This window comes from Stylophora pistillata, chromosome 8, assembly GCF_964205215.1.
Source record: "Stylophora pistillata chromosome 8, jaStyPist1.2, whole genome shotgun sequence".
Classification (NCBI taxonomy): domain Eukaryota; kingdom Metazoa; phylum Cnidaria; class Anthozoa; order Scleractinia; family Pocilloporidae; genus Stylophora; species Stylophora pistillata.
The window spans coordinates 26,433,896-26,455,560 of NC_142526.1; the positions used below are offsets into that span (position 1 = coordinate 26,433,896).

Below are 21,665 nucleotides of genomic sequence, written 5' to 3' on the forward strand. Positions count from 1 at the left end.
GCACAGTTAACGAACACACATGTAAATAAAAGGACATTTGGTTCAGCAATTGAAAAATAAAATACCTTGAACTTGTGTCCAAATCCCATGAGCAGTTCTGCCAAGCAGACTCAAACTGTAACTCCGCAACCTAAGGGAATGATAGCGTACGAGTGAACGAACAAGTTTGTGAATCTACAGAAGTGTTTATAAATCAGAGAAAAACTGATGCTCTTTAAAAATGATAGATGTGGAACGCAGAAGTAATAATAGAAGGAAAAGGATTCGTGAGGGTCGAAGAGAAGAGGGAGAATGCGAATGAAGAGGAGGAAGAAAGGAAAAAGAAAGAGACAGAAGTAAAAGGCGCCAGTAAAGAACGAGGAAAGCTGGTAATGATATGGGAAAAGGAAGAAGGCGGCAAAATATAAGACTAATGAGTAAGTGGAGGAAGGTAGGGAGGTGGTGTTGATGATGCATTCATGCTACCTGCACCGTGGTCGCTTATATTAGGGTAAACATTACCAGAAAATAAGCACTTTGGGTCCACTTCATTCTCCATACAACACATACATTCCCCAAGCGAAAAATACTATTTCCATCTACTGATAATCTAAGTTTAAAAAAGAAACTTCGAGGCAACTAGAATCACATTAATACTCCTCACCGAGCCTGTTTACAGGTCAACTGTACAACAAATTATTCTTACCTCAGCTGTCGTTTGTGGATTTTCCATGGACAGACCTTTCAGATAAATTCTCATAACATGGTCAAGACCAAAGTTCTTCATCGACTGAAAAATGAAAAAAAAAGGGTATTAACAGTGACTATAATTTTGCGTCCAAATAAATAGTAAGTACGGAAACAATCGCTGCAAATTCCCAGAAACATGAACACTGACTAAGGAAACACTGACAACGAATGAAGCTCTCACCTGCAACAGTCCTGCATGTGACAAACCAGAGATGTTCTGAATTCGAAGGTCGCAAGCACCTTTAAATAGATACCAAACACAAAAAAATAGATGTTGGAATGTTTAACCAAGAACCTAATATGAATGACTCCTGAATAGCTTAAAAATTAAGGTTCAGAAACAAAAGTCAGGGTTTGTGTATCTCGAAAAAGTATCCTTAATTTTTAAATCTTATTTTTTTTTATCTTTGTCAGTCTTTTTTATCTTTTGCCACGATTGTTCATCCTCAATGAGCCATAACTTTCTTCCTGTATTCCTTTTCCTCGTACTATTTCATCTCAATGCTCTTCCTTTTTGTTTTTGTTGTCGAGCATTTACACCAAACACAATCAAGGCAACACAGTCAAGGTGACACAGTCAAGGTGACACAGTCAAGGTAACACAGTCAAGGTAACACAGTCAAGGTAACACAATCAAGGTAACACAATCAAGGTAACACAATCAAGGTAACACAATCAAGGTAACACAATCAAGGTAACACAATCAAGGTAACACAATCAAGGTAACACAATCAAGGTAACACAATCAAGGTAACACAATCAAGGTAACACAATCAAGGTAACACAATCAAGGTAACACAATCAAGGTAACACAATCAAGGTGACACAATCAAGGTGACACAGTCAAGGTGACACAGTCAAGGTGACACAGTCAAGGTAACACAGTCAAGGTGACACAATCAAGGTGACACAATCAAGATAACACAATCAAGGTAACACAATCAAGGTAACACAATCAAGGTAACACAATCAAGGTAACACAATCAAGGTAACACAATCAAGGTAACACAATCAAGGTAACACAATCAAGGTAACACAATCAAGGTAACACAATCAAGGTAACACAATCTTCCTACCGAGGGCCTTATCCCAAGCGTGTTCATGCATGTATGTCCTGACACGGGAGTCAATATCAGCCAGTCTCCCAGGCCCAACGCCATACATGCTGTCTGGTTCACCAATGGCCGCATACGCCTCAAGAATTAGGGTCTGGTAACTGTTACTCAGACTTCCATTGCTGTCCTGACTTGTAGAAGTTTCCATCTCCAGGTTTTGACTGTTAGTTGGTAGAGAAATGGACACCAAGGAGTCAGGCTTTGATCTGCAAATCAAATCAATTTGAAATATCTATCAGTTAGTGAAGAAATGTTTGATGGCAATATGGTCAAAGAACTCGCTAACAGGCCCTTTCTGTCAGCAAGTTCATTGTTATAAGAAACCTCGCGCACTGGTCTCAATTAATTCCTAATGAACCACAATGACGTAGGACTCTTACAGTTACGGACCTCGTTTTTCCGCTCTCTAGGTTCAAACAGTTCAAGCGGATCGTACCGTGAAATAAAGCCCCTAGATTGACCAATCATAGCGCACGCATTAACAGAGGGGGATATAATGATGTAAAACAATCACTTTTTGACGGCAAGGTCAAATTTGATCGAGTGACAACAACAGTGCGAACGTAACCTGAACACCTATTTTGCAATGTCATCACGCCCACAATTTGCACATTGAAATCAGTTACTTACTTTTGGATGTCAGCCCATATTTCAGTGTAAAGAAGGGCCGTAAAATATGCAGAACACCTCTGGGCTGCTGAGGCAACTTCCAAGTAATCTAAATCCAGCCAGAAATTATTGTCCCACAAAGTGCTTTGGCCGCGTCCCTTTTTCGGCAAGTTCTGGGTGCGAAGATACGTAACAACGGCCAACATTGTACGAATACTCTCTTTCTTCACTATAAAGTGCAAAATGCAGATAATTAACAGCAAAAAAAACAACCATCTTCTTCCGGTCAGCTGAAGAGCAACTACAACGGGGTGGGTAACGATAAAAGATTTTGAGCTCAAAGCTTTGGATTGAGTGGGAGGGTTGGTACAATGTTTTCCGTATCAGAGCGAAGGGATTATAGAAACTTAATTATTACATTAAATCATTTATTCGATAGAAATCCGGTAAACTTTGTCTTAAGGGAAACTTTCTTCGCTCCTGAAATACGCCTAAATAACTTCATAATTTGAATATATGAACAAAGTTGAAATGGTAAATTGGCCACCGTTACGATTATAAAAGCTGACGTTTCGAGCGTTAGCCCTTCGTCGGAGCTCCGACGAAGGGCTAACGCTCGAAACGTCAGCTTTTATAATCGTAACGGTGGCCAATTTACCATTTCAACTCTGTTGATATATTCAAATTATTTCGTTACCCCCACCGACGCAGCCCCAAACAGTTTCTTTAGAAACTATCAGCCTTTATACATAAATAACTTCAGCAGCCCACAAGGACGTATAGACTAAGAGTCGCATTTGGTGAAAGTAAGAACCACAATAAGATGGATAGATTGCAAGGGATTGTGAGAAAACACTAGGAATAGCGAAACGAAAAGTGCCCCGAACTCCAGATCGAAACATCCGGGTTCAAGCACCACCCGAGGCCACTGCGTTGTGAGCTTTGATACCACACTTTCCCCTTAAAATACTTTCTCACAAAGAGAAGCGCTCACAGTTTTCAATGAAATAAACCACACATTCAAGTGAAGAAATGATCCTCGCAGGTGTGTGATGCAACACAAGCAACTGAATAAAAGGAAGCCAGAAAAAAAAAAAAATTCCAGCTTCGACGGGATTCAAACCGGCGACTCCTTGAGATCAGAGAAGAAGTGTAAAAGTGTAAGAGAGAAGTGTATTCCAAGGAGTACAAGTAAGTACCAGGATAATGTGAGGTTGCTTGCAATTGACTCTAGTCCTGTTTAGAAGGAGTAGCAATATTCCTCCTTGTTTCATGTTATTGAAACAAAACAAATATAACCTATGGAAGCTAAGCAGTCTTAAACAAGATGTGCGTGAAATGCATTTGGTTGCAGTAAGAATGAAAAGAGTAAAAAGGAGAGGCCTCACCATGAAAAAAATTAAATAAATAAAACGCACCAACACGATTTATTACAAAAAGAAAATTACGGTCAGTCATCGCGATGAACACTCTTGTTCTGTAGTGAGGCCTAATCGTTTGTCTCTCGTTGTAGTGTCTTTAATGGAGATCACGACGTTTCGACTGCATTCTGCGAGTCTTCCTCGGGAGATCAAAGCGACTGGATACGCGTCGCCTAATAAACCATTCTAACCTGTGATTGACTGGTATGTTGTTGAAACTTTGCGAAATACATCGCAAATATCCACACATGACACAAACTTGACTACATGACTCCTTTTGTAGTACAGTCCATTCAATAACAAGAACGTTTTTTCTCACCTCCGCTCGTGCTTGAGGATGACTGGTTCGGAGGTAACGGAGAACTGGGTCGGCTGGGGACAACACTCGTTCCATTACAAAAGGTGAAGAAGTTTCTGAACTGTTCAGACAACGTCCTCCCGATTATATCATCTCCACATTCTAGTATGTTGTGTATCAAGTACGGAAGAACGTGTTCAGCAAACTCTACCTGTCAAAGAGTAAGTGTAGGTAAACAAAAGATCCATTAACAGTGATAATAACTAAAGCCAGGTATCATCAAATTACAGATGCATATCTTCGGCAGGACACACTTGACTAAATGCGACCAATCTCCTCAAAAAGCTTGAGGGTGTTTGGTTGGTTCTATTTTGTAGTTAAAAGTTTACGATAAATTTGTTGGATATTTGCTTCTAATAAAGGAAAGTTGTCTTGCTTCCGTTTGTCTGTTTTTTTTTTTTAATCTTTTTGTTGGATCACAAAACTCGTAAAGTCTGTTTCCTTGCGAAACAGTTTTTGTCCTGATTGTTCCCTTCCTGTCGTATTCAAATTTCGAAAGTACTCGGAGATTACCTTGGTTTTGCTTCATTCAATTTTACTCGCATTTTCCCGCGTTTTAGGTAGTTTTCCCCCGCCTCGGGCAGTTTAACTCCAACAGACAATTTCCTTTGTTCTGATTGGCTGTTGCGATTACCTTGATATTTGGTTTACGAATCGACATGGAAATGCGCTATATTAGACCATTATAATACAATATAACTTTCACCTATAAACGTGCACACAAAACTGTTCGATTTCTTATAACTCCGTAAAAAAAAAAAGTACTTTTAATACTAATCAAACTGAAATAATACAAATATAACAGAATGTAATTATGATGCCATATATACAGTAAGCGTATCCTACAGTTGATTTTGTTTTCCCTCGGGTCTAAATGTCTCCCTCGCCTTTGTCAGGGGGGAAACCAAACCAAGTGTTTCCTGAGAGAACCCACTTAAAATGAGTAATATCAGATCACACAGCCGTCTAAAATAACCACGCCAACCAAATTACCTTTGCGTTGCAAATGGGAGACAACACGACGAGAACCTCATCTTTGACATATCCACTTTTGATCAAGGTACAGGTCAGTTTTGTCAGCCACTGCTCATGGCTGTACTCCTGACAATCACATCCGGGTGTCCATAACTCTGCAGCCTCAAGAAGGGTAGCAGATATTTCACAATTTGTGTCCATGGCAGATTGACCGGCTGAAGACTGTAAGAGACAAAATTATTCAACATTAGAATTCACCTCTAATTATCTCTTACCAATGCAGTACCAATGTAGTACCAATGCAGTACCAATGCAGTACCAATGCAGTACCAATGCAGTACCAATGCAGTACCAATGAGTGGAAGACCGAAGAAAAACATCAAATTCTTGACCTTATCCATTCGTGGTCCTAAATCTCTCTTCAGGTAAAACTCCATTTAATATTGAAACTCAGTAACATTAAGGACTATTACATAGCTACCACATTTTTTTTTTCAACAAGGAGAGTCTATATAATTTCGTAATAACTGGAGACAGAGTCATAACAATTAAAGCAACGAATGAGAAAAAAAAGGGACATGATGTATATAAAAAAAAAAAGGTAGAAAAACGGAAAAAACAGGGTATGGTCTTCTAAAAAGAAAAAAAAAACCTACTCGTTTTTTCTTGGAGGGTTTGAACGGTTCCAGGTACCACAAAAGTTGTTGCTGCTTACACTCCTCGAACGACTTCAATAGTTCAGCACCAGAGGATGTTGAAAGGATTTTCTTTAAACACGAGGCGGCAGCTGTGACAACGCCGACCCTTCGAAATAATTTGAGATAGCGAACTGCTATTAACTTAAGGGTTAATGACACAAGGTCATAGGAATTCTTGGCCGAACGTGCAAAACTGGTTTGAAGCACGAGTGAGCGTGTTTAACCAAGTTAGAATTGCCTAAATACTAGGTATGATTGTGAAAATTTGCAATTGTTTCCTTTTTTTGGTTCTAGTTCGTTCTGTTTTTAGGTCGGTGAATGCAAGAAGGAAAATTACCCACTGTTGAAGAGAAGATCTATCTATCAGAACTTTGCCAAATAAGACAAGAAAAACTGTCGTAAGTCATAACGATCGTGTTACTTTTTGCCTGATCTTAAACATATCCCATAAAAATCGGAAAGTATTCAACTCTAAATCTGAAATAGAGAGAAGACAGCTGACTCCATCAGCCAGCACTTCAATTTCATTTGTCAGTTTCGAAACTTACTTACAATTCAGACTAGAAAGAGTACAGGATAAAACTTGTCATTTTTGTTGTTGTTGGTTATAGTTAACTGTAGTTTTCATTATTCATCACTTACTTTTTGTCGACGAGGTAAGAATTTAAGAGTATGACTATGGCAGCATTTCTCTGATTCACTGAATCTCCACATTTGCTTGCCACAGACGAAAATGAATCTGAAAGAAAGGAAAACATTTAAATCATAATTCAAATGTACACATTTTCAAACCATTTACAATTAAGTCAACCTGCAGTCTCTCGTCGACAGTAGGGGGAGGGGGCGGGAGGGGTAATATTCACTCCCCCACCCTCATCCCCTCCTTATTTTTTCACTGTCGCTCACCCTCTTGGTACAGATTTCTTTTTCTCCCCAGCCTTCCACTTCCAATAAAATCAAAGATAACGGCTCGCTAAAATTACGCCCGCTCTGCAGACTACAATGAAATCATAGCGCAGCCCAAAGAAAGAAGTCACGAGAGACAGTAAGCACACATCCAGAGGTCTGAATTCGAGCCCATGCCGCCGGGTTATTGTATCGCGTACTTAGGCAAGACACTAAACTCTTAACCCTTAAACTCCCATGAGTGATCAAAATACACTTTCTCCTTACAATCTCAATACAATGTAATGCAGACAAGTGATGAGAATAAAGAAAAGTATTAATTAGGGGAATAACAGTTGATCCAATACCAAATTCTCTGAACTTTCATCATAAGAATTGTCTGTCAGACTGTAAGGAGAATTACTTATGAGATCTTGGGAGAGAAAGAATTAAACTACCTCTTCCTACTCTAGAGATTCATGGGTACCCGTGAACTAGTATTCCATCCTAGAGGAGACGCGTCAAACATCGTCTCTTTAAACTACAGAAAAGGGGAAAAGCTTCGACAGACCTTTCCATGGTCCCAACAACGGATTACCATAATAGATTATTTAACTATCTATCGCGTGTCGAAACTAATCTAGCATTGCTTTGGTTTTGCCTTACTTCACTTTCTGATGGGTCCAGACAACTCTCGCAATCCTTTTAACAAATCAGATTAAAAAACTCAAACCAATTGCGACTTAGTTACGCGAACGTTCCCACGCTTCAGTCAGTTTGGTTCCACTACCCGCTCTCATTTAGCCCTTGCATCATTTTCTATCATTCCTTTGACTATTGTGATTTTTACGACGCTCCATGAAAATGCACACTGCATGAAAACTGCCAGCATTACCTGGTTTAGTTCTGGAGCCCAAGGAAACAGTTGAGAGGTCCACAGGTCCGATGTCACCCAAACAATTTGCTACTTCACAAAGCACAACTTTGGCTTGATCTTCATCACAGGTTGTAAGTGCGGAGCCCAAACTGATGAGCCCACGAACAAGGTCAGCTACAGGGCTTGCGGTTGACTCTCTACATGCACCTGGAGCAAAACAATAACTTTTGGTATAAATCATACAAAAAAAAACCCATTTTTTTTTAGGATGCCATACCTTAGAGAACACGCATAAAAACTCTTGAACAAGGACTGAAACCAATAACAATTAGTCCAACTCTGCGCAATTTCTGCTCACCCCTCCACCCTCCTCAAAAAATATTAACTCCTATCCTAACCCTCAGGGTTGTAGCTAAGAAAATGGCGTGCCAGTTGAGGAAGCCATTCACCGAGCTGTGTCTAGTCGGTTGTAACGTATTGTCTGTAGGGCTCAGTGCAAAGCTTTGAGTTTACAAAATGGCGATCCGAAACAGAGAGAGACACTCTAGACCAGCTAAGACCAGTGAATTCAAAGCAATACTTCATTTCACCTTTAATAATTCTGCAGCTTAGATGCATTTCGGTATTTATTTTCGCCTTTTTGTTTCCACGCAGCAAAGTATATTTTTTTCACTTAAAACTGTAAAAAGTCAAGACTCCTCTGCCGGCCGCCAGTGCTTAGCGACAACCCTGAACCCTCGGGGGCAAGTAGCGTTGACCACCCTCTGAGCGACAGCGACCACAGAACGGCAAATTTACGCCGGTTGCCTTCAAATGCAAACTTGAAATGGCAGAGTAACAACATTGTTACCTTCTGTCCTGTTAACAAGCTCCACAAGTTGGTTTTTATTTTCAACGATTGACCCCCGTAGAAGACGGAGTCCTTCCAGCCTGCTCACTGGAGATGAGCTTGGATCAGCCAGCAGAAAATGGGCGATTTCCTTTGATCAAAATATGCAAAGACAACACACATGGTTTTTCAACGACTGACTCTGGAAAGCTTGTTTACTAACTTAGAACAGACTCCAACATGTCAACATCTACCCGCTCCATACAAACGACTCATTCACGACATAAACATCACAAACAACCGCCTCCCGGTTAGCTTTAACCGCCTCCCGGTTAGCTCAATGGATAGAGCGCTGGACTGTTGTGCGGGAGGTCGAGGGTTCGAGCCCCGGCCGGACCAACACTCAGGGTCTTAAAATAATTGAGAAGAATTTGCTGCCTTTCTATAACATCAAGAAATGGTTAGATATTCTAGTCTTCTCGGATAGGGACGAATAAATGGAGGTCCCGTCTCCTGCAGGGTTGGGGTAGGAGACGTTAATTTCCCACACACGAGATAACTGTGTGATGGATGTCCTCCCCTGGGGTGGGATGGGTGGGATATTGGGCGCACTTAATTTGGAGCCTCGCTCTGTTGTGCGACCCTCACCTCACTCTGGTGAAAGTGATTAAATAAAACGACCGAAAAAGAACGACCTAACTTTACCGACAGATCGAAACAGACCAATCACGACCGACTTACGTCACTTGAGTCTTACAGCCAATAACATCACGGCAAAACCAACCGATCATTTTACACGAACTGGAATAAGAACATTCTACTGACAACAATCATTCACTTGACTCTGATGATGACTTCCGCACAGGTTGTCGAAACGTCAGTCACTATCACCGACAACAGTCCTTCTCAAGACTACACTCACCCGGACGATCAGACTACACCTTCACATGTTATCCCCGGGTTCAAGCCATTTACTGCACACATGGTTTAGTCTCCAAATTTAGTTCAACTGTCAGGTTGCATTTTGTTGGTTGCAGAACATTCTACTGTTTCATTCTTTACAAGCCTTGTTCCTTCTCGGATTACTATTAATATTGTTTCTTGAACCTTTCACCCTTGAAAGTGACCAGAACCGTATTCTGGGGTGGATCCAGAAATGTAGAATTATCACCCGTAGTTAAACGTCATACATCATCATCAAAAAAAAAAAAAAAAAAAAAATCAGTCCGTTTGTAAGCGATATACGATCCTGCTGCTCCGTTACTGGTCTTTCATCATCATGGCGTGAACTGTTTAAAAGGTGGCTATACCTTCAACACATTGGTAACGAAGAAAGATCATATCTTGTATACTTGTCTTTTATAATAATGATAAGGAATGCCCTTTCTCCGCGAAAGCATTTAGGCCATAACCATCATAAGAAGCTAATGATCTTTCCATACCTCACTTAATGATGTTCGGCTTTTCCTTATCTGTTGATAGCTTTGGTTGATCCTTTTGAACTTCACTGTATCCGGAAATGGGTCCAGAGAGGCAATTGCTTCTTCTAACTCCTTACTGGAATCCACCAGCAAGAAATTAAGTAATTCCAAGGCCTGCGAAAAAATATGGAATACAGTATACTTTTAAACCTGACGAACAACGTTCCTAACCATAAATAATATCTTGGGACGGTTGATGTTGTCTGTCAATGAGAAAAGATGTCTAAAGACAAGACTTATATTTAATAACAGTAAATGCTGTCTAGAGACACGAAATAATGGAAAAGATGTGTAGTGACGGAAACAGATTTCTAGCAACAATAAATGAATTCTGGTGATGGTACATGATGTCTGGTGATGGTAGTGACGCCTAGTGATGGTGTATAATGCACAGTGACGGTGAATGATGTCTACTGATGTCAAATGATATTTGTTGACGGTGAATGATGCGTAATATCGAGACATTCCAGATAAAACAAAATTAAAAAATAAATAAATAAATAAACGTAATTGTTGAATGAGGCGCAAATTTCACATTAAACAAGGTATAATTTGAAAATGAACCAAGGATTCCAAAAGAAATTGAAGTGAGCAGAGGTGGGCCCAGCAAACTGAGCTAAATTGCAATTACAGGCACGACTTTTTTCAAAGTTACAAAAAAATAACTGTTATCTGTTTAAATGGCAATCATCACGATACCTTCTCGGCTCTTTCATCCTCACCCAAGGCATAAGGGGTCAGTGTGCTTGTTATGACACGAAGATGGCTTCTAAATTCCTTTGTTGGGTAAGAAAACTCAGGTTATATCACTAAAAGAATGACGAGTCTTGGAAATTCTAAGACCCTTTTTAGGAAAAGAATGTCATTGGGAATAACTGGACAAAATAATATGAAAAATGAAGAGATTTTCTACCGAAACAAAATTTTAAATGATAACGATTTATTATGCTGGTTAGACGTATTGAAATTAGTGAGACACCCAAACTGAGCCGTAAGTCTTCGATTGAGGAGCCGAGTGAATCACTCTTAACTCAAAACAAGGTAATCTTCCTCATGAAATTATTATAACCTCAAAATATACAATTTTGATTGTTTTTCAGTGTTACATCAAATTTGGTGAGAAGGTGGCGCGAGCTTTCCAAACCAGTGGTTGTGCGTAGAGAAGCAGCGAAACAGTGTTATCCTGAATTACAAGTACTTTCCACACTGTACCGAAAATTGCTCTAAAGCTGTGTTACTGTTGCAGAGTGAAGCGGTTTTTTGAAATACCTTTTTGGGTCCTTTAGCTTACCTGGCTACAACACTCTACGGCTGCCTTGGAAACATGGTACATGAGATTGCAGCATGGTGAAAATAAATCTTCATCCACCACAAGACGAAGTTTTGGTCGTGTCGAAAGTGTTTTGACTTGTGTTTTGTCACTGATAATTCTTAGAAGGGAGTGAATCACGTCACGGATGAAGAATGCCCATGTGTTTCCTAACCCTTCAGGAAGATCTTTTAAAAGGAGGAGAACAAAAAGTCTGTACATGGACAGAATCCTTCTCTTTTCGTGGATAATATGAGTTTCAGCAATCCGAGAGGTAAGGGACAAGAGGATCTTTTGGATGCTGTCCTGTTGAAAGAATAATATTGTACCTATTCAAAATCAATTCACTAAGTACATTACTCGCTCAAAGGTGTAATACAGTGGCCAAAAAATAACATCATAACTGAAAGATATTAAAAAAAAAACCCTATTCTTATTCACGTAAAAGCCAAACAAAATTGACTCGTCTGTGGAAGTCTAGAAAACATTGCGTCTCAATTCCATAATAAACTTACTTCATCAAAACTATTGAATTCAAGCCACTTCCGTCTTGCGGCAGTCTTATACCCCATTCACATCGGCAAAGCTTAAACATGTTTTGAGGCTGTTTCGTTAACACGATTCAAATTTATTTCCTTCATAGAACCTACTGAAACCGATGTTTGTCGACTTAAAATGTAGCACATTAAAAATACAAGTTAGAGACTACTTGAATCCTATGGAAAATTCAGTTTTCAGTGAGCTGTTTTTGATTTCTAATCACTACAGTTAAAAACCGGTTTAACTAAACACGTGTTTGTTGATATGAATAGAGTACTACATAGAAATGCTTTTAACATGCTCATAAAACCACGAAATCGGTCAGTAACACCTGTATACTCCAAAGCACCTACAATATAACCCAGGTAGTACGGCTACACGGCTATCACACACCTTGTTGTTACAAAGCACAGACACCATGGACTTTCCTCCAGAGTAACAACTTGTCAGAAAGTCAAACGTGGCCGTGATGGCATGTGACGTAAAGTAAGGAGGATCAGGTTCTGGATCCGTGTCCCTGTTGTCGACAAGTTCAGTCACGTTAACATATCTATCGGAAGTAAGCGCTTGTCATATTTTATTTAATTCAAGATAAATTATCGTGAAACAAGAATGTAAGGATAGAGGATAAATAGGGTCAGAGAAAACTACGGTAACCCTTAAACCACCAAAGGTGACTAGCATTTAATTTCCTCCTTCCTACAGCATCACTTGTCTCTGAAAATTGAGTTGTGCTTTTACAATTTTTGAGTATATGACAACAACACATGTCTTCGAGATGGTGAACGTGTGACAATTTTTGAGCAAATGACAACATCGCATGTCTTGGAGATGGTGACCCTGTGACCCTGCGTGTGGGACGGCAGATGTGAAACAGAAACATACAAAAGCATGATTACTTGGATTTGATTGCTCACCTTGAAAACTGGGATATATCTGAGCACTCTGATGCTGGCTCATACATCCTCAACAATAGGCTAACTATCTGTTCGTGAAACTTCTTGGCCAAAATTTTGTCGAACCCCTAGAAAAGACAGTTTGGATTCACTGTGTTATCTTCTTTCTATCACCATCGTCGTCACGAAGAGTATCGTCATGGTAAATATCTCCACATCACAACAAAAACAAAAGCAAAAACAACAAATCCAATTTGACCATCGGTACGAATCTATCAGGAGTCCATGGAATGGTACAGATTTTAATTACTAGATTCTTAAAAAGCTCTAAACTGTACTCACATCTTGAGTGAGGATGCTGGTGAGGAACGCGTGGCTTTTTCTTGCCTGAGCAGCCTGTTTTCCGCTGGAGTCCCTCAAGTCAGATGGGTCTCTTCTGCTTTGTGCAGCAAACCATGGTAACAGAAATGAGGTGATGTCGCAGAAGCTCTCTGTTATGTACTCGCTGCGATCCCCACTTGGGTTGACTTGTTTAGCAAACAGCGCAATGGACTGATGAACAGTATCAGGTCTCGAAATGAGATTAGCGAGAATGGCTCGGTGCTGGTACCTTGATTCATAAATGGTTATACATTTTGCACAATTAAAAACGATTTCCTAAATATGATTAAATAACCGTAATAAGTATGTACCCCCAAAGGTGAACAGTGCTTTTCACGCGTGCTGATTGGCTGGTTTAGAAGTGATTGGCAAGTAGTATTCGCCTCCGAGCTGCCGAAGAGAGTGAGCGAACAAGGTGCGATTGGCTTTTGATTTGCTCTAACCACCATCTTGATATGCCTTAATGTGACAGCGTGATGCTGTTAGTGAGTTTTCACAGGTGCTTACCAATACTTGGCTGTGTAGCTGCGCGATGTGGTTCCAGTCGAGGCCCACAAATTGACCCTTGCTCACCATAGAGTCTCCAGTAGCTCAGTGGTTAGAGCATCCGACTAGATCACGGAGGGTCGTGGGTTCAAGTCCCATCTGGGGCTCGGATTTTTTTCTATTACACTAATCCCTACGTTAACCCTTAAACTCCCAGAAGTGATTAATCAGATACAATGAAATATATGAAGTTCATACATTTTGAACTGCGGTATTAGATACGTATGATGCACGATCCTCGCAGTAGATAGCGCTATTTAAGCAATAGCGAAAATCAGACCTGAAAAAAAAAATCAGGCCTGTACGGGATTCGAACCACTGACCTCTGCGATACTTGTGCAGCGCTCTCCCAATTGAGCTAACAAGCCAACTGGGAGTAGGCCGTTAAGTTGATTCGTAATAAACCCATGAAAGTGATAAATCAGATACAATGAAATATATGAAGTTCATATATTTTGAACGGCGGTATTAGATACGTATGATGCACGATCCTCGCAGTAGATAGCGCTATTTAAGCAATAGCGAAAATCTACTGGAGCTACTGGAGACTACTGGAGACTCTATGGTGAGCAAGGGTCAATTTGTGGGCCTCGAATGGAACCGCATCGCGCGGCTACACTGCCAAGTATTGGTAAGCACCTGTGAAAACTCACTAACAGCATCACGCTGTCACATTAAGGCATATCAAGATGCGGCCAACCAACCTCCAAAGTGAGCATGTAAAGATGAAAAAATTTTTAGTGTAATAGAAGTGATTAACATGTAATTTCTAACCTTTAATACCCATACATTATCCAGCAAACAGGTACTGAGAATACACAAACTTTTCAGGTAGAAGTTTTTATCCTGATTTAACCCCAAATTCTCTAACTAAGTTACAAGGAAATGTGTAGCAGCTAGAGGGGAGAATTAACAATCAGATCTTGGCAGTTACAGGGTTAAGAAACAAAACAAATGCATTCATGGATTAACTTAGACACTCGTCGAAAATCGCCCTAAGATGAAATCACTGAGAAGTTAATAAAACATACTGGAAAAAATCTGCAATTGTTGCGTAGTCCATCATCTGGCAAGGGAAATCAGTGATCTTGAAGCCATTATTTAGCCAGTTATCTATGATGAATTTCAGATGACTCTCTAAGTAAGCAGCTCTTGAAGAGTAACCCAATTCCAGCGCTAACTGAGTTAGGACCTGGTCCGAATAAAACAGTAAAAGCAATCAGTCTGCTAAAGGCAGGTTCAAAGTTTAATTTTACTCTACAGTCTTCTAAAGTTTTTTAAAAATTTAGTCGGCGGGGGAGGGGAGGGGAGGGGGGTTAGGTGCGCGTACAGCTAACGCTATCAATTCTTTCGGATCATTCAGCACTCAGAGTTAAAGTGTTCACCCTACCCACAGAGATTCAATGTATGAAAGGGCAATATAACCGAATCCAGGAAAAAATGTGCCCTATTACCTATCTTATGCACCGCCACCCAGTTAGCTCAATGAATAGAGCGCTGGACTGATGTGCGGGAGGTCGAGGGTTCAAGCCCCGGCCGGACAACACTCAAGATCTTAAAATAATTGAGAAGAAGTTGCTACCTTTCTATAACATCAAGAAATGGTTAGATATTCTAGTCTTCTCGGAAAGGGACGAACAAATGGAGGTCCCTTCTCCCGCAGGGTTGGGGGTAGGAGACGTTAATTTCCCACACACGAGATTACTGTGTGAAGGATGTCCTCCCCTGGGGTGGGATGGTGGGTTTGTATTGTTGTGAAGGCCGTAAGTTAGATAACGCATTGGGTTAATTACGTCACCTTCGTTAAATAAAGAATATTGTGTTATATTGTATTGTATTAGTCATGACCCAATGATGATTTTTTTGAAGGGATGGATTGAAAAGAACGCGTCCCGCATGCAGTATGTCAGTAGAATGAAACACCTCCTGTTGGGAGTGAAAAAAGGAAGATGCTCATCAATTACACGCATGGATGGCAAACAAAGGGGATGACGAAAAAATTGCAACGAAATGAGGCCCCCCCTTCACCATGTATTGGCTGTTAGCTCATTTTAACTGTTGCTAAGCCAATCCGTGAACACAACAATCCAGCTTAAATCTCAAGTGTTACTTATAGTCCTACCTTTTTCACCAAATCCTTGTCCAAATACTGTTCCTTAATTGCTTGGAAAAGAAGTGCAACTGCTCTTTTCTCACAAATCGGGCTTATTAGAGCAATATGCTTTATGCAAGCCAACATGGAGCTTGATCTGTTTACACCTTCATCTTCACTCTCGTCATCACTGAGCGATGCCTTAAATGAATTAAAAAGAAAATCCGTGAGGCTACTATTGCTTTTCGTATCGGGCAAGGTGACCCAACAGTCCACTAAAGAGTTTGGCAAGGCCTGGATTGAGATCGGAGCAAAACTCTAGCAGTCATGGAAAGCTTGTTGGGTCCAACAGAACATGGCTAACATGATGGGTCGTTTGTTCTCACACGTGATAGAAGATTGCTGGACTTGCACGAAAAAGCTGTGACGTGAAAGCTAGCAGTTGAATCAAAGACTTTGCTGTCACAGCCTCATCTAACAAATGTTGTTCAAAGGGCGAGTAACGCTATCAAATGGATGAATCGCTGCCAGCGGATGGTGTGAAGACAACTTACCGCAATATCCACCAGATAAAGTTTAATTCAGTGGATAGCGTAACTCACCCTTCAAACAGCCAGGGTAAGAAAAGTAAAATTGCCTCTAATCTGTCTAAAAACCTGTTGTGATAGACAATTGATGAATAATTTCAAATGCATTCACAGAGTCACACAGCCCATCACCACTTACCAAAACTGTGTCAGTAAGCGACTGTACCAGTATCCGCGAAATGTGATCAAAACATTTGTACTGATGATAACGAGGAGCAGGCACAGCACCATTTTCTGAAATGCGTCTCACAAACAACACACTGATCGCAGACGCCATGTGCATTCTAAGCGCAAGGCTAGAGTCGCCAAGAAGCTTTGGGAATTCCTCGTACAGCGAGAGATGTGAAGAATCCTGTCCAGCTGCAAGTGGATCGTAAAGCTTAAAAAAATCATCGTGATGATCCGTTGATTACGTTCATCAAAATAATAGCACCATCGCTTACCTTGCTTTAAACAACACCAATTTTCTTCAGGATCCACCTGTTAAAGAAAGCTTCAAATTTAATCACTAACTCTATCATGACACCGAGCCATGAATCTATGGTAGCCCCCAACACATATATATATACATAAATAATAAACATATAAAACACAATTTCAACTTAGTTGATATAACCACATTACCTTGTTACCCCCACCAACGCAGCACCACAGTTTCTTTAGAAACGTACCCCCTTTATTCGTATGTACTCGTGATTAACCTTACCAAAACATTTAATTCCAAGAAGTGTTAGTTACAAGTGTTTATACCAAATATTGAAATAAGGCACCTTTAGAAAAGCTTCCATGCACTTGGCAAGTTGAAACCTCACATATGGTGAATACTGGGTATCCTTTAAGCTCCTACAGGACAATTAAAACGATAGAAATAAGGTGCATGACTACAATTATTCATTTTCATTTATCCGTTGAAAAAATAAAGTAGAATCGTTTTTTTTTTTATTATTATTTTTTTTTTTAACGAGATGTATGCAAACTGCACCGACATACAAACAGAATCTTTTCTCATCTTACCAAAACGCATTTAAGATATGGGTTGCAATCTCCCTGGAATCCTGTAAACTTATATCACAGATTTCTGCACTACTTAGATGGCGAGTAAGCTGCATCAACAGATTAAGTCCTTGGCTGCACACGTTCTGGTCCTTTCTATATTTGGACATAGCTTTCCTGAAATTTGAATTATTATTGTAATAAATTCACGACAAAAAAGCCACATCCTAAAGAACACCACCCATCACTTAAATGACTCACTTATATCTGACCAAAGCATCGTGCTCTCAATTGAGTACATGCCCTTGCCTTGGACCAAAATAGCTAAATACCATTCGTAGTCGTCTTTTTCTAACAATGGAAGCCTCCATCCCCCTTCCACAGATGAAATAATGTCTAAACATTATTTGAATGTGATTGATCGACATAGAAACGCATATAGGTCGTCTTCAAATTCTAATTGTGGCCACAGATCCTTTTCCATCTCTCCACCACAACTTTGGAACATTCTAACAGCGTTTCTCATACAAACTTGCAAAAGCCAAGTTCACCGTAGAGTCCTTGTGGCTCTGTGGTTGCGTCGGAGCGGACTCATAATTTTTCTCTCGGTCCCACGCTCGTGACATATGCGTTATTATTAACCAAGCGTGCGGTCAAGATGGCTGGATATTAGCCGAGTTCTTTTTTTTTGCATTTCTATGGACCGAGACGAAGTCGAGGTTCAAAAATATCCGAAAAAAGAACGAGGCTATTACCCAGCCATCTTGACTGAACAAGCTTGGTTAATATAGGATTTATTATATTGCAAAAAGATGTCGCTTTATTAAGAATTAAGTATTGACTTGTTTACTTCGAGAGCCGGGAAAGAAAGCCAGCTGAGTTTGTAGCATAACAAACTCACGAGAGTCGTTTCTGTTTTCTTTGGTTTGACTATCTGCTGGCGCTTTTTACGTTTCCATTGCCGAAATTGTCCAAGAATTACAAACGTAGTTCTATTTCTATTTTTTCATGCGCGGGATCAATGCGGGCAATCCCGAGCAGGCAAGATGGGCCTATCTTGCCCGCTCGGGTAGCCAATTAGAACACAGGATTCGCTTCATCTTGCCCACGGGCGCTGCGAGATGTAATAAAAGACCATAAAGCATACAGTGGACCTGACTTTTTCCAAGAGGTATCTCTAACTTATCTTTCTGGACAGTGTTTTCATTAGTCTTGTTAATTAGTTAAATGAAACAACTACCTGAATACTTCCAATAGAACTTTCAAATGTGGACCCACTAAGAGATTACTGCTGGATGCCATGGCAAAAGCTACATTAAAATACTATAAAAAACAAAACAACGTTCAAAATTAATATGCGAGCACAAAATAGACAGGGTAAATTTTGCTCACACGCTAAACTGCTTTCAGCTACGCCTGGCTCACAATTTTTCGAAACCTATATGACAATTTCAACTTGTTGTAAGGGTGTCTGCCTGAAGTAATTTCAATTGTTTTACACCCGAATACTTACCAGCTTAAGATCTCCTTCGTCAGAAACCCTCAACTCCTAATTTGAGAGGAGGAACACGAAAATACGTTATCAACTCTTATAGGAATGTACTTATAAACTGCACTTTGTTACAAATGTACAAATTAGAACACAGAAAAGTAAAAATATAACATCACTTTATACATTGGCTTGCTCAAGAATGATTCGTTCTCTTTTCTGTCTGTACTTTCGATTTACAACCAAATGAACAGCTATTACAAGAAAGATTATGCGAGGCCTATTTACGCGTGTTTTCAAAACTAGGTGCATTATATCAAATCAGTTAAAATCTCGTGTTTCAGAATAAAGTATATATTACCCGGTAAGTTAAAAAGAACTCATTACAGGGTGATTTAAGTTTTTAAGAAAATTGAGGCCTTTACCTCTGAATCCAAGAATTCCACAACCTTTCCTTTGACGTATTTCATAAGAGCGTCAGCAGAGCATACGGCGAACTCGTCAAACCCATGCATGGACCAGCAACAGAGAAACTTTGCACAACAGTTTCGCAATGTTGAATGAACTGTGAAGAATGTTTTAACGATGAGTCCATGATTACATATATCCTATTAACCAAGCGCGAGGGCCGTACTGGGAGAATATCGGCCTGAGGTCTTGACAGTACTGACCGAGCGCAGCGAGGTCCGTACAAAAAAGACCGAGGGCCGATATTCTTCCAGTACGGTCCCGAGCAAGCTTGGTTAATAAGAGATTTATTATACGACTGAAGTTCAAAGGGACACAAGTGCGGTATCATTCGGGACAGTGCCCGGTCCAATACTGAGAGAATATTGACCGGCAATAGAGCATTTTGATTGGTTGATTTTAGTCATTGGCCCTCTGACTGCCCGAGTCGTGTAATAATAAACAGAATCATACCTCGACAAAAAATTGAAGACTAGAAAAATGAATGCGATCTCACCAGATTTACTGCTTTTCTTCTGCGGCTGACTATGAGTCTTTTGTGTTGCTTTGCACTCCTCACTAGAAGGAACTTCAGACTCAAAATCATCAAGACCATCTACCTCGCCAGGTAAAGTCATACTTGCACTTTGGTTGAGGAAATTCTTCCCTGTGACATCCAGTCGAGAACAATTATCGAGCACAGACTGTCCCCACTGTGAAAAGGGGTGATAGAAACAAACAGTTAACTTTCAACCAACCAATTAGGAAAGTATTCTTAATTTTCCCTTCTAAGAGCTGTAAATTCTATCGCTAATCAATTTAACACCTAACAGAGCTGATGTTCCCTTTTTCCCCACTTGTTTGTTGGAAAATGTAAGGAAATTGATGGAAAGTAAATGCTATTACTTCTTCGAGGGAGATAGATGAGTAAGTGTCACGCACGCGCGTCCCGTTTATCAAATTCCTCGGATGACGTAGTGACCCTGAAAGGCAACCGTTCGTTTACAGCATAAAGATAAACAGTCTTCCAAAATAATAAAAATACTGAGGTTGCAACAAAAGTTGGAGAGGGGTTCATTTGCATATTAAGAAAGAGTTGGTAACATCGAGGTGACTGTTTCGTCGATCAAAAGTCAATAATATTTTAATTTATTAATCCGTTTGTTAACATTTAATTAGTAATTGACCACGTGATTTACAGCCCATTGCGTAATCGCTTAAGGCTGACCTTTGAGTTAATGTGACAGTTTGCCGTAACACGCGCTCGATAGCGATCAGTCCCTTTTCTACCTCGCTACCTGAAGTGTCCTGAGAGAATTTTTCTAACCTGTTTCTTGGTACTGGAGTTTTGATTGGATTGCGCCAAAGAAGTGAGTAGTGTGTTTGTAATCAGTTGGCATTTTAGTATCATCATTTCGTTTCCCAGCATGAAATTGTCAGGAATCGCTTGCTGTTAGATCGCTCAGAAATTATGTATTATTTTTTGTAGATCAAATAAAACCAATTAAAAGGATTATACGATTCCGTGTCCAATCAATTACTTGCGGGCCATTTTCCTCCACGATCCAGTGACTTCAAAACCTAAAAAAGTATCGTCTCAATAGATTCAATGCTTTTCATAGCTGATGGGCAAGTAGTAGCAGTTAATATGAACCAGTCTATTCCTTCCTTCAATACCTTCTTTCTGATCTGTCCCTCTGAACAGTCGTCAAGTTCACCTAATTGTAAGCAACGCTTTACATTTACTGAAAAGCCTTCATTAAGACAGCTCAAATCTTTTACCTCTCCATTATAAATAGCTATTAGCTCCCTTATAAGTGATTCAGGCGTCATCTCTCGTAACAATGTTCCAAAAAATTCTCCGGAAAAATCATCATCAGTCTGCAAGCACAAAAAGACGCACATTTGCAAGACATACGCATGTATACGAACAAATCAAGATACACTTAGTGGTCTTGGTCAGAACTTTGGCATAAAGGGGTTACTGAATGACAGAGATGTTTCTCAAGAAAGAAATTGTTAAGAAATAAAAAGATGTAGAGTATAGCTACCCGTAGAATGGTGAACATCTTTTCTAGCTCAGAGACTACACCCTCGCAGACTTCCATTCTTGTTATCAAATCCACCTCATTGAATCCTGAAATTGCCCTGACACTGTGGGCAACCTTCTTCAACAAAGTCTGTAGAAATAACAATAACAAAATTTAAGTAACTAATTTTCAAACGATGCAGTCTTGTGGCGGCGGTAGGGTTACGACGGAAGGACGGAAAGAATTTTACTGTCTTCTTTCTGTAAACACGAACTCTACTGTAACCTTGGACAGAAGTGTTTGAAAAATCTATGAAACTTTTATAAAATTTTGATCTAAAAGTGACACAATGGGTTTCGCCACACACAGTGCGGGATA

The 21,665-nt window shown here is 40.0% G+C and overlaps 1 protein-coding gene across 2 annotated transcripts in view; it reads right to left on the reverse strand.

Annotated features, from left to right (window-relative positions):
- Window positions 1-21,665, reverse strand: part of LOC111337590 (serine-protein kinase ATM) — a 48,826-nt gene that overhangs the window by 14,324 nt on the left and 12,837 nt on the right. Inside the window, exons 20-48 of one of the 2 annotated variants that reach the window (XM_088731852.1) lie at window positions 21,309-21,437; window positions 21,040-21,138; window positions 19,775-19,970; window positions 19,236-19,375; window positions 18,835-18,870; window positions 18,562-18,644; window positions 17,343-17,498; window positions 17,099-17,171; window positions 16,772-16,808; window positions 16,468-16,688; window positions 15,772-15,942; window positions 14,681-14,841; window positions 13,065-13,332; window positions 12,744-12,850; window positions 12,220-12,343; window positions 11,269-11,592; window positions 10,677-10,754; window positions 9,939-10,091; window positions 8,518-8,647; window positions 7,686-7,874; window positions 6,548-6,644; window positions 5,864-6,011; window positions 5,226-5,429; window positions 4,194-4,383; window positions 2,475-2,682; window positions 1,806-2,050; window positions 911-969; window positions 686-769; window positions 66-130 (exon numbers count right to left, since the gene is read on the reverse strand). In XM_088731852.1, coding sequence (XP_088587978.1) covers window positions 66-130; window positions 686-769; window positions 911-969; window positions 1,806-2,050; window positions 2,475-2,682; window positions 4,194-4,383; window positions 5,226-5,429; window positions 5,864-6,011; window positions 6,548-6,644; window positions 7,686-7,874; window positions 8,518-8,647; window positions 9,939-10,091; window positions 10,677-10,754; window positions 11,269-11,592; window positions 12,220-12,343; window positions 12,744-12,850; window positions 13,065-13,332; window positions 14,681-14,841; window positions 15,772-15,942; window positions 16,468-16,688; window positions 16,772-16,808; window positions 17,099-17,171; window positions 17,343-17,498; window positions 18,562-18,644; window positions 18,835-18,870; window positions 19,236-19,375; window positions 19,775-19,970; window positions 21,040-21,138; window positions 21,309-21,437 — 4,175 coding nt within the window. Of the gene's footprint in view, window positions 1-65; window positions 131-685; window positions 770-910; window positions 970-1,805; window positions 2,051-2,474; window positions 2,683-4,193; window positions 4,384-5,225; window positions 5,430-5,863; window positions 6,012-6,547; window positions 6,645-7,685; window positions 7,875-8,517; window positions 8,648-9,938; window positions 10,092-10,676; window positions 10,755-11,268; window positions 11,593-12,219; window positions 12,377-12,743; window positions 12,851-13,064; window positions 13,333-14,680; window positions 14,842-15,771; window positions 15,943-16,467; window positions 16,689-16,771; window positions 16,809-17,098; window positions 17,172-17,342; window positions 17,499-18,561; window positions 18,645-18,834; window positions 18,871-19,235; window positions 19,376-19,774; window positions 19,971-21,039; window positions 21,139-21,308; window positions 21,438-21,665 lie in introns of both variants that reach the window. The other variant, XM_088731851.1, reaches the window with a different exon arrangement.